The 14,707-nt window shown below is 43.6% G+C and overlaps 1 protein-coding gene across 1 annotated transcript in view; it reads right to left on the bottom strand.

Moving 5' to 3' along the window:
• The window catches only part of LOC117362757 (indoleamine 2,3-dioxygenase 1-like), a 38,514-nt gene extending 24,432 nt beyond the window's left edge, over positions 1-14,082 (bottom strand). The window contains exons 1-2 of the mRNA XM_033949669.1: positions 13,971-14,082; positions 54-149 (exon numbers count right to left, since the gene is read on the bottom strand). Of these exons, the coding sequence (XP_033805560.1) occupies positions 54-149; positions 13,971-14,063 (189 nt within the window). The 5' untranslated portion in view covers positions 14,064-14,082. The remainder of the gene's footprint in view (positions 1-53; positions 150-13,970) is intronic.
• Between the last annotated feature and the right edge of the window lie 625 nt (positions 14,083-14,707).

The following is a 14,707-nucleotide window of genomic DNA, read 5'->3' as shown; positions in this document are numbered from 1 at the left end:
GGAATACAGATTTAAATAAAGTGTATCACTAATATAGAAAAATTAGAAGATACCTTCTCAACCTTTGAATGGAGTTGACAATTTTCAATCAGCTGGGACAAATTGCTGGCAATCTCCATCCATGGATCAAAATAGCTTGGCAGCTCTGTCTAGAACAAATAATAATAATATATATAAATCAATTGCACACTAAACATTTTTTAGTAAAAGTTTTTCTCTGAACATTGTTAAGTTAGGAATCAGATTGAAATGTGCACCACCAGAGGTGAACAAACTTGCCAGGACTCCCACATTCAAAGAGAGATTCTCAATTTGGTAGGTCATCTCTTCCAGTACTGCCAAGGAGACCAACACTCCCACTCAGCTAAGGGAGGGTATATGAAGATTCTAAATCTAAGCACTCTGAAATGGATCATATGGTACATAGGCAACGAAAGCTGTTCTGGTTTGGGGGCGCCCAGGATCTCTGCTATAGCATCAGAGGAATCCTGTGGCATAGCCCTTGTGACTGGGCCGGTTCCCAGGTAGATTTATTATTGTGCCTTTTATATGGCTGGATGAATGAAAACCTGGAAGACGGATTTCCTAGGAACTGGAACCGGATTTATTAAAGTTTGCAAAAAGAAAAAAAAAACATGTTGGAACATACAGTACGTTCTTCACACTTTTCACCCTCGAGCATAACCTGGGCTTCAGTCCTTGTGCCCTGCCTGGAGTTTCCAGGTCCACAAAACAAGGCACATTAACACCCCAAACCTTCCAACAAATAAAACAAAGGCTTGACTTCCAGATCCTCCTACACAGAATGTGTCCTGGATTACTGAACGTAACAAGCCCACCATGGGCTAACTTTCAGAAGTCGCTTACCCCCTTCAAGTCCACCAGAGGTAAGGTATTAAACAGTTCTGATAATTACTTCTCAATTGGCCAGGATTGGTCTGACCCTGCTTCAAACACGGTTAGTGTCCAAGGCTTCCCTAGCCTGGATTGGATTGTTGAGAGAATGGGACAGACCATCTCATATATCAGTCTCCCCTAAGTCCATATCTTCCCCAGGCTCACTTTCCCAGGAATACTGTTTCATCTCCCAGTCCATAGACCCATAGCCCTGGCTGGTTTTCTCCACCTGGTGTTCTCGGGCTGCCTCTTCCCAAACCCCCGTCTTGCCTGGATGTTAGCTCTTTGCCCACCGGTCCTTTCCACGGCCAATCTCTTGGTGCACTACTCCCAGGTTTGTACAGCCTGGCAAGGTCTGGTCCAGGGCCTTCGTTTTCCCTCCTGAGGGGCTGACTCCTAGATAGCCAATGGGGCTGAGGCACAGGAGCTCTCTGGTAGCTGCAATCCTTCCTGGTTGCTGGCTGATTGGAATTAGTCCCATCTGAGCTCCCCCTCTGACCTCCCCTGGTTTGTATTTGAGGCTTTTTGATCTGCACGCCCCGAGTGTTAACTCCATCCTCTCCTAAATTGGGCTTAGGTTTCAGAGAAGGAGGAAAGGAGTGATAGGGGAAAGAACTAGCTTCAAGGGCCCTCCCCCTCTGGTTCTTAGGCTGGGCTACGACCTGGTTCTTCTCTTCCCTTCCGGACGGGGCCAGCAGTGTCGGCTCCATGCCAGGTTTTCCCGGGCCCAAGGCAGGATGCATGCTGGGTTTTGTAGTTCTTTTGGCAGGGACAGGGGCTTCCCTGTCACACCCTTCATCAGCTCCTGACTCCACCCCCTACCTCCTCCCGGCATTGTACTTTAAATTTTTGGGGCAGGCCTGCTCACTGATGCAGCACAGCAGCTACCCCACAGATTTAAAGTACAATACTAGGAAATGGGTGGGAGGACAGGCACCAGCCAGCGACGGCCAATTTTTGGGGAGGCCATGGCCCTTGTTGCCTCCCCTGTTCTGATGCTTATGGTGTGGGACCTTAGATTCTGAGTATGTTCTCATTAAAGACAGGATAAAACTCTGTCAAGTCTATAAAGACAGGATAAAACTCCCACTCTGCTCTTTGTTCTCTGCTCTCTCTTTCTCCTTCAGCCTTTTCACACCTCCATACATCCACACACATAGACTCAGTTCAGCCATTTGCAGAAGGACAGAACCATTTTTCCTTAAACATTACACAGAAAGAGCTCTTATAACCAATGATATCCCTTTCTTTACATTTGTAATAAGCCTATTTTTTATATATATAATATATCTTTTCCAAATCACTCCTGGTTATTGTTTCATTACTTTACTTTCCACTGCCTCTGAGGTCTGAACCCAGGATCTGGAAAAGACTAGATATAAAAGAAAAGTTTCCACATTCCAATCAAACATTTATAGAGCTCAAACATTCTCCCAATGTGTTATAGCAATAGATTATTCTTCATACCCTTTAAGGTCTGACTAACATCAAAATCTCAATTTTGACTCAAATTTCCTGACTGAGACAGTAGGCAGATGAAGTAAACAACTTTCAGCAATAAGAACAGGACCGTTCACAAGGAAACTCCTGCTTCCTTGATATTGAGGAAGGGCTCCCTGAACGACAGGGCCTACAGCTCCAAGACTCGTCTCACTGGCGTTATGGTCACAAGGAAAACTGCCTTGATGGTAAGATCCAACAAAGATGTCTTCTGAATAGGCTGAAACAGAATCTGACTGAGGCCATGCAAAACCATATTAACCCCCTCTTTTACTAAGGTGTGCTATGCTTTTTAGTGCGATCTAAACACATGCTAAATGCTAACATGTGCATGTTAACCTATGAATTTGTTAGCAGTTAGCACATGCATTGATTTAGCATGCGCTAAATCCGTGCTAAAATGCTTAGCGCACCTTTGTAAAAGAGGGCCTAAAGTTCCATGATGGAAATGGTTATCTTAATGGGGGTCTGAATCTTAGTGCCCCCTTTAGGAATCTCGCTATGTCTGGATGAGAAGCCAGGGGAGCTTTGCATCCATGAGCTCTGAAACATGAGAACCTGCCACTTGAACCCTGAGTAACGCCATTGCAAGGCCTTTGTTGAGATAGGCTTTGAGGAAAGCTAGCACTACTACGATCAGAGCACTAAACAGCTCTACCTTCTCTTTTTGTGCACCAGTGTTGAAACATCTCCCATACCTTAGCATAAGCGGAGACCATCATAGGCTTCTTGGTCCTGAGGAGAGTAGCAATGACTACCCTGTGAATATCCTTTGCACTCTAATGCCACGTGCTCAAAAGCCATGCCATAAGACCAATGCAATCTAGATCTTTTATGACCAGTGGGCCCTGAGACAGACATTCATGCTGTACCTGCAATCTGAGACCCTTGTCCTTCTGAGACACATTAGGTCTGTGTTCCATAGCCTGTGTGACCAATCTGGTGCTATGAGGACCACTTTTCCTGGATGGTTTGCTATTCTGTAAAGTATAGACCCTATCATGTGCCATGGAGGAAACACATTACAGGAGCTCTGGCCACAGCTGGACGAGTGCATCTAGGCCTTCACTTATGGGCTCTGATCTTCGACTGAAGAAGCGGTTCGCCTTCTTGTTCCTTGCTATAGCCATCGGATGAAAAGTTTGGCCGACCCCATCAACAAACATTGGACTGAAATGCTGCTGCAAATAACATCTATTCTCCCGGGACTAAGGGTCTGTCTGCTGAGGAAATCAGCCTGGACATTGTCCACACCCACTATATGCACCGCAGAGATCACCTGTAGGACAATAAGTAGGATTTCCAGGCTCAGTTGTGCACTTATGGTGCCTCCTTAGCAATTGACCTACACCACTGCTATAGCATTGTCTGAGAAGACTCGGACTGCCTGTCCTTCCAGACTCTTCTCTAGCTTCTCTAACACTATATGTTTAACCCGAAATTCTATTCTGTTGATGGACCACTTTCTCTGGGAGGCTGATCACCCCACCTATAGACTGGGCATCCTTGCAATGGCCCTCCTCAGCTTAACAAGCTGGCATCCATTGTAAAAATCACCCACAAAGTTATTCTGAGGGGCATGCCTGTGGATGGAGCCACCAACTCATATTGCAACAGGATTCTGGAGTCCACGGGAGAGTCATTTAAAGGAAATCCATTTGTGGGGACCATCAAGACAGTACTGCATTCTGGAGAAGATGCATGAGAGCTTTTGCCCAAGGGACCACATCTATACTGGCTGCCATGGATCCTAGTACTTGAAAGTAGTGCCATGCAGACAGAGTTGGCTTGACCATCATGCCCATTATCTGATTGCAAAGCTTCTGTCTGCATGCTTCTGGAAGACTGACCTGGCATTCTGCCATGTTGAATAGCACTCCCAGGTATTCCAGGGATTGCGATGGAACCAATTGACTCTTTTGAAAATTCACTATCCAGCCCAGGCTCTGTAAGACCTGGACTACTTGAGCCACCACTTGTTCCCCTTCTGATAACGATGGAGCTCTAATCAGCCAGTCAGGATATGGATGCACTTGCAATCCTGTCCTGCAGAGATGCGCTGCTTCCACTATCATTACCTTGGTGAACGTGTAGGGTGCTGTTGCCAACCCAAAGAGGAGTGCCGAGAACTGATAATGTCTGTTCTGCACTTGGAATCTCAGGAATGTCCTGTGTTCTGGAATGGAATTTCCTGAATCTCCTGTGTTCCAGAAATATAGGAATGTACAGGTACATTTCCATCAAGTCTAGGGAAGCTAGATATTTCCCCAGAGCTACCGCTGTGAAGGCTGACCACACAATTTCCATTCAAAAGCATGGAACCTCAGAGCCTCGTTGACATGTGTAAGATTCAGAATGGGTCTCCAAACTTCTGAGCCTTTCATGGGCACTATGAAGTATATGGAGTCTTTGATGAGCCCAATTCCAAGATAGCCAGCACACAGTAGCGTAGTGAGGGAGGGAGGTGCCCACCATCATCATGCTATACATCCCCCACAATCTTTCCCGCTGCTCAAGCACCCTTCTCCCTCCACGTAGCTCTTAAAATGTTCACTGGCAAAAGCAGCATCTTCCACCTCCTGTTTGCGCTGGACTCAGTTCCCTTCTGACGTCACATCATGGTCCTGCAATCAGGAAGTGTCATCAGAAGGGAGCCAAGGCTGACACGAGTAGGAGGTGGAATATGGGGTATGCCGTAGGGCAGAGGAGGAGAGGTACCAGCGCCCCCAACAAGATGGCACCCAGGGTAGTAAGCACCCCCTTACTACACCACTGCCACAGTGGCAGCATTTTGGTGCCAAAAAAGGCTCAAAAATAACTTTCCTATAATAAAAAAAAATCAGTATACAAGATTTTAGAGGTGAGGGACCCTATAGGATGTTGTAGAAACCTTCAAAAATAGGTTTTTCAGATACCTCCCCCCCCCCCCATTTTTCCCATAGGCTGTAATAGCCTTACTCGGGCTGACATGTGTTCTGAAGGTGCTGCAGCCTGCCTCAGCTCTAAGCAGTAGCTAGGGCTGGGAGAAGAATCTTTGACTTAATCAGCCAGTCTTCCATATGCTGAGATCTTCGGGTTGCCAGTCGGACCGAAGTTGGACTGATTCTAACTCCCATGGAACCATACATACTAAGAGGAGAGGCAAAATCACAGTCGGCACCTTGAAGAGCCCTGTTGAACCTCCCTGTGGAGACCTAACAGCCTGCACTCAAGCCCCTGTGATTCAGTAGACAGGCTAAGCTACTAGGGATATAGACCCTGAGTGAAACATAGAAACATAGAAAAAGATGGCAGATAAGGGCCGCGGCCCATCTAGTCTGCCCACCCTAATAACCCTCCCCTATTTAACTCTGTGCAGAGATCCCACGTGATGATCCCATTTCTTCTTAAAATCAGGCATGCTGCTTGCCTCAATCACCTGAAGTGGAAGTCTATTCCAGCGATCAACCACTCTTTCGGTGAAAAAGTATTTCCTGGTGTCGCCATGCAATTTCCCCCCCCCCCCTGATTTTCCATGGATGTCCTCTTGTTGCCGTCGGACCCCTGAAGAAGAAGATATCTTCTTCTACCTCGATACGGCCTGTGAGGTATTTGAACGTCTCGATCATGTCTCCCCTCTCTCTGCGTTCTTCGAGTGAGTATAGCCGTAATTTGTCCAGCCGTTCCTCGTACGGGAGATCCTTGAGTCCGGAGACCATCCGGGTGGCCATTCGTTTTCTGTGCCACAAAGTTTTCTGTAGTCTGACCAAACAGGTCCCCAAAGGATTAGCCTGCTACCTGCAGACGCAAGTCTACTTCTTTTACATACAGACAGAGATTTTTGTCCGCACTGGGGAGCTCTGGTGCACCGATAACCGCAAAAACTGTGATAAATGCTGAGAATAATAAAGAAATATACAGAGCAGATCAGAAAGACACCTTCCAGCTTGCATGCAGAAGGAAAAATTGAAGGGGACAGCAGACCCCTCTGCAGGAGGATTTGAAAACCTGGAATGGATTCCTTCTGGGTGGCTCGTGAGCATGGGGAGAATACCCTACTGTTGAGAATAACATACCTATTGCACTAATAATGTAATAGAGTAAGTCACACTTTCCATTTTTGTTCTGTAAGTACTTTTTTTCTCAATACAGTGCTGAGCATTGTAGGGATGGAGATCTGATAAATTCTGATCTAGGGCATCAGAACACAGGCAAGGTCAGCACACAGGCGGTTCTGAACCAGGCCAGGTTGGCACACTGACCTAGGCCCTGTGTACGGATCTAGGCCCTGTGTATGGATCTAGGCCTGTGTTTAGATCTGAGACCCTGTTTCTCATTCTCTCTCCCTCCTGCCACGTATACATTCTAAGCAAGGACAAGGTTTGCACCTTGTGACAGAATGCTGAGGCATTTCTCCTCCCTTCCTGTCACATTTTAACCTGACACACATTACCCTTATTCCTTATCTTGTTTATGGGCAACAATCATACTTTGCCTGAGCAGGCCTTGACTTAAGGCTATAAGGCTAATCAAGAGAGCTTAAGAAGAATGCATTATAACCTTTGGACTGTCACATGCTATAGTAAGATTTGAGACATATCAGAAATGTACACATTGGGAATCACTTTATTATTAACCATTATATGTATTCAGATGTGAGAAGGGGGAGGGAAAAGTCCTGTAAGCTCAGGTGAAGACTCCCGAGAATTTCCCTGTCACAGCAATAGCAGGCCAAAGTAAGGCCAGTATAGCAAAGACCTAAAATGGTTGCTGAAAAAGCATATGGACTCTCTGACTAGAAATTGTCAGCTCTGAGAGCAGCTATGAGTTGTGAAAGACACTTCTGCTTTTTCCTAGAAACAGCGAGCGTAGTTATAGAGAAAAACAGTTCTGATGAAAAACATAAGCAACATGATAACTTTCACCAGAAGAAAGACAAGCAACATGATAACTTTCACCAGAGGAAAGACGAACCACGGTCATAAGTATATAAGAAGGCTAACCACAGAGCTGGAAAACCGTTAGGCCCAGGTGCTCAAGGGAGGTTCTTGATATATTAAGAGAACATTTACGGGGAAGTGAGGGAGAAGCATATGGAAAAAGGTGTGACACAGAATCACTCAATCATGTTAATCAATCCATAGCTTACTATATGAGATAATGAATATAATTAACTAATGAAAGTGTGAAATGTAACATGCACCAACATGGGCCAGAGCTGCCAGAATCATATAAAAGAAAGCTCCCTGGACCATAGTTTCAGAACTCATCGGAAGTTCTCCATCAGCCTGGCCAGTCTGGTGTATGCTCTATCACTCTGTATGCTGTGTGATTTGTTCCTGTAAACTATTACTATTTGATTATTAAACCTCATATTATTTGTATCAGCATAAAGAGAGTTGAGTGGTCTATCTGTGAAGGCCTAGGGCAGGGGTGTCCAATGTCGGTCCTCGAGGGCCGCAATCCAGTCGGGTTTTCAGGATTTCCCCAATGAATATGCATTGAAAGCAGTGCATGCACATAGATCTCATGCATATTCATTGGGGAAATCCTGAAAACCCGACTGGATTGCGGCCCTCGAGGACCGACATTGGACACCCCTTGCCTAGGGTCTTCAGATGTCACATGAGATAGTAACTTTGAGAAGCACATGAAATATGTAAACAATGAATTGCCTTGATCTAATCCTCACTGTAAATGCATTATGAAATTATAACCTTGTAGAGCATTAACTAAGTAATTAATGGAGCTATGATTCTCAATAAAAAGGGGGAGAGACCATTCATTTGGAGTGCCTCCTTCCCGACTCTAAGACTTCGTGTGTGTGTTTCCTGTGGGGTATTCCTACAAGTGACGTCCGAACAGGGACCATCGCCGACCCTCGCCCTGCTTGCTCCGTCTGACGATTAGACTTGGTGCACCTCATCCTCCGGGATCCCTTCGAGTAAGTATGGGCAATTCCCTGTCAGATTTACAGCGTGCTCATGTGAAAGAATTGACATATGTTCTGATTCACAGTTAAACTGTTAAGTACAAGAGATAGGAGAGCACTGCTCCCAGTATTCAGAAAAGGGATTATTAACATTAGAAGATTGGCTTAGAGTCGGGAAAGTTTTGTATGCTGAGCCTCTGGCTTCGGCAGCCAAATGGGTATCGCATCAGTGCGAGTGTGCCTTGGAAATGGTTGGGACAGAGGCGCCTCCCAAGGTGGCAACGATTTTGTTAACTGTTCCCCCCCCCCTGACTATTCAAGTCAGAACACACATCCAAAAATCATACCTGCAGCACAGGTATCCCCAGCTCCTTTAAAGAAAAAAAAGGCAGAAACATTAGCGCAACCTTTAAGCGCGTTTGAAGCAATGATAAAAAAAAAAAAGGCCAGAGAGGAAGGGCCTTTAGCAGCAAAGGACATGAAAGATTTAATTCAAGCCTATCCAGTCACATATGCCCAAGATCCTAATGGTCCAGGACAGATAGCTACTTAACCATTATCCTTTGCAATATTAATTTCACAGCCGGGATATTTGAATCAATGGCTGAACGCATACTTTAATATCACAAGACTAGAAAGACATTATGTGGGATAGTGAGTATCAAAGGGAAGCTCAACAAAGAGTTTTGCAGTCTGGAGGGCTTTATACCCCAGATCAGTTAGCCTCAGGAACACCAGTTAAAAGTTATGTAAGCATCAAACAGGGAGCCAAACTTATAAACAAGTTATGGTGACCGCCTGATACTTGTAGGTGCAGGAATTAGTTTAATAGAACCGAGAAATATTAAAATATAGAGTGGATATAGAGACTGCTTCTGTGTGTGAGAAAGAGACTGCTTCTGTGAGTGAGAAAAATAGGATTGTCTACCTGCATGAATGTGTGTTTTTTGTGTGTGACTGAAGAGAATTTGGCAAAGGAGGAGTTGGTGTACAGCTCTAGAGAGAGGATAAGGATTTTAACCTCTTATATTTGTAAAGTTGAGACTTGGTTCAGAAGATATCAACAATAAATTATATTTTTGTAAATCAGTTGAAATACTGGTGACTAAGATGTGGGGTGCTAATTATCCCTCATAAATTGGAGTCACTATTAAATTTCTAGATTCTCTCTGACATTGTGTCTAGGGTCAATTTCTTCCCCAAACTACCTGACCTTTGCACATCTTATCAAGTTTGTTGACAGACTACAGCCCAGGTCCCTTTGTTTGCAACTCTTCAGTACTGATACCTTTGATGTTATCTTGGTTTGTCACAGGGTACACCATTGCCACATGGTAACAGCAACTCTCCAAAACTTTACTACAAATGCTCTTGCGTGAACAAGCACGTACATAGGTCAGAGCAGAAATGCTTACAGAACTTGCCCAATTTGCTTTGGAGAGTTAATTTTTTTTATTCAGCATCCAGTACATAAAATCTCCCAGAAAGCAGGGATGTGAAAATACAGGTCAGTAACAACGCCCTCTGGCAAACCCCTGAGTAAAATACCTAATGCAGTATTAAAGCACAAGGCACAAAACCCCCAAGTTGACCACCAACAAATACAAACTACCTCTTAAGTAGTACAGACTGATGCAAATGATACATTTGCTCTGTTTGTCACAGGGTGAGGAGAATGATTCACTTCTATTGGTTGGAGCTGTGAACCTACAACTTATGCATGGGAGTTTGATTTGTCCAGTTTTTATCTCCCCTGGCAAGCAGCAGTCATTTTGGTGGTTTACTGGATGCTTGTGATCTATTGGGGAAGTAGCTAACTTGGCTGTCTTTACTGTGCTGTACAGGAACATTTTACATTACCTGCAAAGTTTTCTGAAATCCCCCGTTGCTTCAGTCTCTGCACTCCATTTGGGCTTGCAAACATTTTTACCATCCTTACAACATCAGGCAGTCCCCAGCCACAGCCCCCCTGCTGAAAAGTCACCAGGCTGCCCCCCGAAGAGAAGAGCCGCTCTCCTTCATTCGCATTCCACCCCATGAACAGAGCACCAAATTCAAAAATGTGTCCTGTACCGGCATCCTGCCTACTTATAACTGCAGCCCCACAACCTTGTGCAAGCTGCTGCTGTTGAGGGCAAATTTAATCCGAGACAGCACCTCTCCCGGGAAAAAAAATCCTCCCCATACTACCGTGAAACCATACCAAGGCCCACCATCAATCTCGCAGGTGACCCGTCAAATGTGCCCCGAAAATCACGCACTGACCCTTTTCACTTATAACCCCTCCCCCTTGGATGCGTCTCTCCTTAATCAAAGCGGAAGTTGTGTTAGAGTAGGTCAAAGCAGCATTGGCTTGTAAGGTGACATCTTGAGATGCACGCGTCCCCATTCTTCCAGGGTTTTGAACGGGATGTCCTTTTATTACATGCCCTCACACACTGAAAACATATTTTGGCATCCTGAAGCAGTGCGTGGGAAACGAACAGGCGTGTAATAACGGGAGGTCCTTCAAAACTGACGTATGGTCACCTTATCATACATACAGAACTGAATGACAGTCCTAGTCACCTATTCAATTTACAGTGTGAAGTTAGAGACCAGTGGAAAGAACAGGGAAAGCCCAAAGGTATCTAATGCCCTAAGAAAACCTTCCTCTATGTGCTACCTCTACCCTCACCCCTGTCCTTTGTAATGTAGCATCTGCACTTCCATACTCCTCCATAACAAGGATCTCCCCTTGCCTGCCTTTCCAAAGTCTAGCATATCCTCTTCATCACTTCCCCTCCCCCAGTGTGATGAGTTGCTGAACTACGGGGTCCTGACAAGCACTGCATTGTCTTGCTGCCTTTAGCACCTGTGTCCCTGTTCAACCCACCATTTAACCACTAACTGGTTTTAGCTGCCTTTGAGCAAATAGCATGGCCAAAAGCTACTTCGGGATGATTTCTAGAGACATTGTCACCTCACAAAAACCCAGGATCACACAGCTCCCAGTAGGTTGTTTCACACTCCCCATAACCCTCAGGACTCATTCATCAGTCTCAAACATATCAGTAACTAAAAAAGTTTATCACTTTCATACAAACATATAAAGTGAATGGAAAAAAAAACAACAACCAGAAGAAGACAGACTAAAAACTGCCAACAAGCAAAGGAAAAGGGTATTTTTATAGTTTGCCTGCAAGCAAGCCTATATACTGTGGTTTTCCTTAGTAAGTGTAAGGTACTCCTGTTGTATTTATATCCAGATTTTGTGGGCTATTATCATGACTAATATTAGAAAATGGTGCTTTACAGTGCTCAGATTCTGCTTTCATCTCTCAGCTGTAAGGATAGTTCTGTCAACTTTTAATCTTCTTCCATCAGCAGCTACTGAACCAACAGTCCCTAGTACTTTACTGCATCAGAGCAACAGCTCAAGGCAGTCACAAAGGGCTAGGCACCATTTACACATGATCTTTATAAAGTTGATTACTTGAATAAATGACCACAGATGTGTATGTAATGATTTTAGAAAAGCATGTGTATATCCACATGTACAAATTTGAAAGGGGCTTGTTCTGGGCATAGTTTGAATTTCTACTTATCAATAGATATCTTTCAGTAAAAGGCCATCTAATTGTGGCTTTTACTTTTTCTACACACTGCAGGTTCTTTTAGTTAGAAGATTATTACTTTTCAGGTTTTCCTATATTTAATCCTAACTTTGAAATCTTCCTTTCAAAGTCAATTTAGGATTAAACTGTAATGCTCAGTTTAATTATCCCTCTATCTGCAATTATCCATTAAACATTGGAACAGGTATCAATAAAACTGAGCCTTCCATTAAATAGACATTGGATCAGGTCTGTCACAAGCTAAGCCACAGGAAGTTAAGAGTACAAGCATTGCACTCTCCTGCAGTCATATTGCTTCCATTGTTTTATACTGTTTGAGATGTGCCTTTCCTATAAAGATCCTCTCTGTGGACATTAAAGGCTCCTGACCTACTATGCAGTGAATAGTGAAATAACTAACTTTAAGGTAGAATGGATTTGATTTGCACCATTTAGGGTGCTTATAATTTTAGTGTATTGTAAATGATGTCAGATAGGGACCAATCAATATATAAATAACTTTTTTGGTTTACTCTGAATTAGTTATCTTGACACATGCAGTTTATCTATTTTGGTAATTGTTTAACCAGTTTTATTAGAAAAATTAAAATGATTGTTGTGATTATGCACTTGATTGACCTGGTTTGAACTTGCTCAGGTTTTTTAACAGTACACAGTTGTACCCTCTAGCTTACTAAAAGGAAGGAGTGGTTAGGGCTTCAACCTCAACAACCTGAGGCTGTGAGTTCAAGCCCCGCACTGCTCCCTGTGACTCTGGGCGGGTCACATGATCCTCCACTGCCCCAGATACATTAATTGTGAACCCACCATGACAGATAGGGAAAATAGTTGACAATTGGAATGAGTTTCCAGTGCAGGTGATCGAGGCCAGCAGCGTGTCAGATTTTAAAAACAGATGGGATGCCCAGGTCGGATCTCTAGGAGGGTAAAGTTAAGGGGATGGGTCATCAGAGCACGATATCTCAAAGGGTAGCTAGGAGGCAGAGTGGCAGACTTGATGGGCCTTGGCCCTTTTCTGCCGTCACTTTTCTATGTTTCTATGTTTCTGGCATGAGCATCAGGTGGAATATGCTGCTCGTAGCAGTGAGCATTTCAAGAGGTATGGGAGGGCGGGGGAGTTACTCAAGTGGTGAGAGCCAGGGGCATATGGTGCAGTAAGAAAGAGCAGGAGCGCAAGGTGCGGTGAGGCTGTGCACCACCATTCCTTGCGCCAACCTCCCTAGCTATGCCTCAGATCACACTGCTGGTTATGTATAAGGGTGCAATAAACTAATTAGTATTACTACTATTCCATTGCGTTTCTACCTGAAGTCCCTCCCAGGTTATATCATACTCAATTATTAGTATACGGTGGAGGAATAGCCTCAGACTTAGAGCACACACACACCATCAGGCATTAATATTCAACATTGTAATGGCTGAGTTATAATCATTAGCCACCAACCACCAACCTCCCCGTTTACTTTTCTATTTTTTCTTTTGTGGGTTTTTTTTTCTTATCTATTTTTCTTCATATTAACTGGCTTCTATCATATCTAGCAGGTGTTTCTGAATTGAGATATGTATAAGGGTGGACACTGTTGAGTAAGGAATATTGTTTATTTCCCCCTTTGGGAATTTATTGAAATAGCTTAACACGTGCAAGTTTTACAATAATGATAGATTCCTTGACTGTTAGAATTAGCTTTGATGCCACTGGAAACAGTTGGGGCTTCAAGAAATCCAAAGTATCCATTTCTGCACTGCAAGCTGTGTGCTTTCACCAATGGCTTCTGCTATTTCAATACCTCCATGAGTACGTTTGGTGCAAAATTTATGAAAGCGTTCTTACGTAGGAAAAGACATCAGTAATAACATGCATTAAACTCTTATATTTTTACATTTCATAGGTGCTACATTAAACATACAATATATTACAAAAATTTGTACTTCAAGAAAACATTAACTTGCTGTAATGAGATTAGATGTAAGAGTGTGCCAGTCTTTTGAAGAATCCTATCATTGAAATGCCCACTCAGGCTTCATCATATAGTTTATCATCCTACCTGTGGATGTGGAAGAACAAACCCATAGTCTTCTGAAATAAGATATCGGTCGATTTTGATGAGATTTTCAGCTGAGGTTTTATCTTGTTCCATTACCCAGCTGCAGTTACTACTATTGTCTGCCTCTGTTCAAGCCATCTATATTTATAAAGAGCAGCCCAGAGCTAGATGCAGTTCACACGTTCCCCATGCATGATTAGCCATGGAATTTCCAGCATCCTCATATGATATGCTATTGCGAAGGAGTATTTTCTGTTTCTCACTTCATTCAATACCGTCACTACAGCTGTTTAATTTCACTTCCTTTTATAACTCAAGCATCGTATGTGCTAACAGTCAGGTTGCTTCTAGAGCGGCTTTTAAACAGGACTTTCCTGAAACTGAAAATCTGTGTGAAGAAATAACCACTACTGCTAGTCTTCAACTCAGCAACATAGCATTCAGCTAAACTTACCCACTTCATTGCTTTTTTTTTTTAACATACCCTTTTCAGAAGAGGCAACCTGATTTTTGTAGATTTGGGGGTGGGGGGTGGGGGTGGAGAATTATCAGTGTGGGCTATCGTTAAGATGGGTTATTTTACAAGTCATTCTGTTTTAGCATAAGATCCCATTTGACCCTGTGCTATAATAGCATGCCTTCTGGTAAAATTTATGTATTTATTTATTTTTAAAATGTTTATTCCGCTTAAAAACCTAAGCGGATTACAGCAATAACATCTAATATAATAAAGCCCT

Source organism: Geotrypetes seraphini, chromosome 6 (genome assembly GCF_902459505.1).
Source record: "Geotrypetes seraphini chromosome 6, aGeoSer1.1, whole genome shotgun sequence".
Classification (NCBI taxonomy): Eukaryota; Metazoa; Chordata; class Amphibia; order Gymnophiona; family Dermophiidae; genus Geotrypetes; species Geotrypetes seraphini.
Note: the sequence above shows the minus strand (reverse complement) of the source record. Positions and strands in the feature narration are given on the sequence as shown.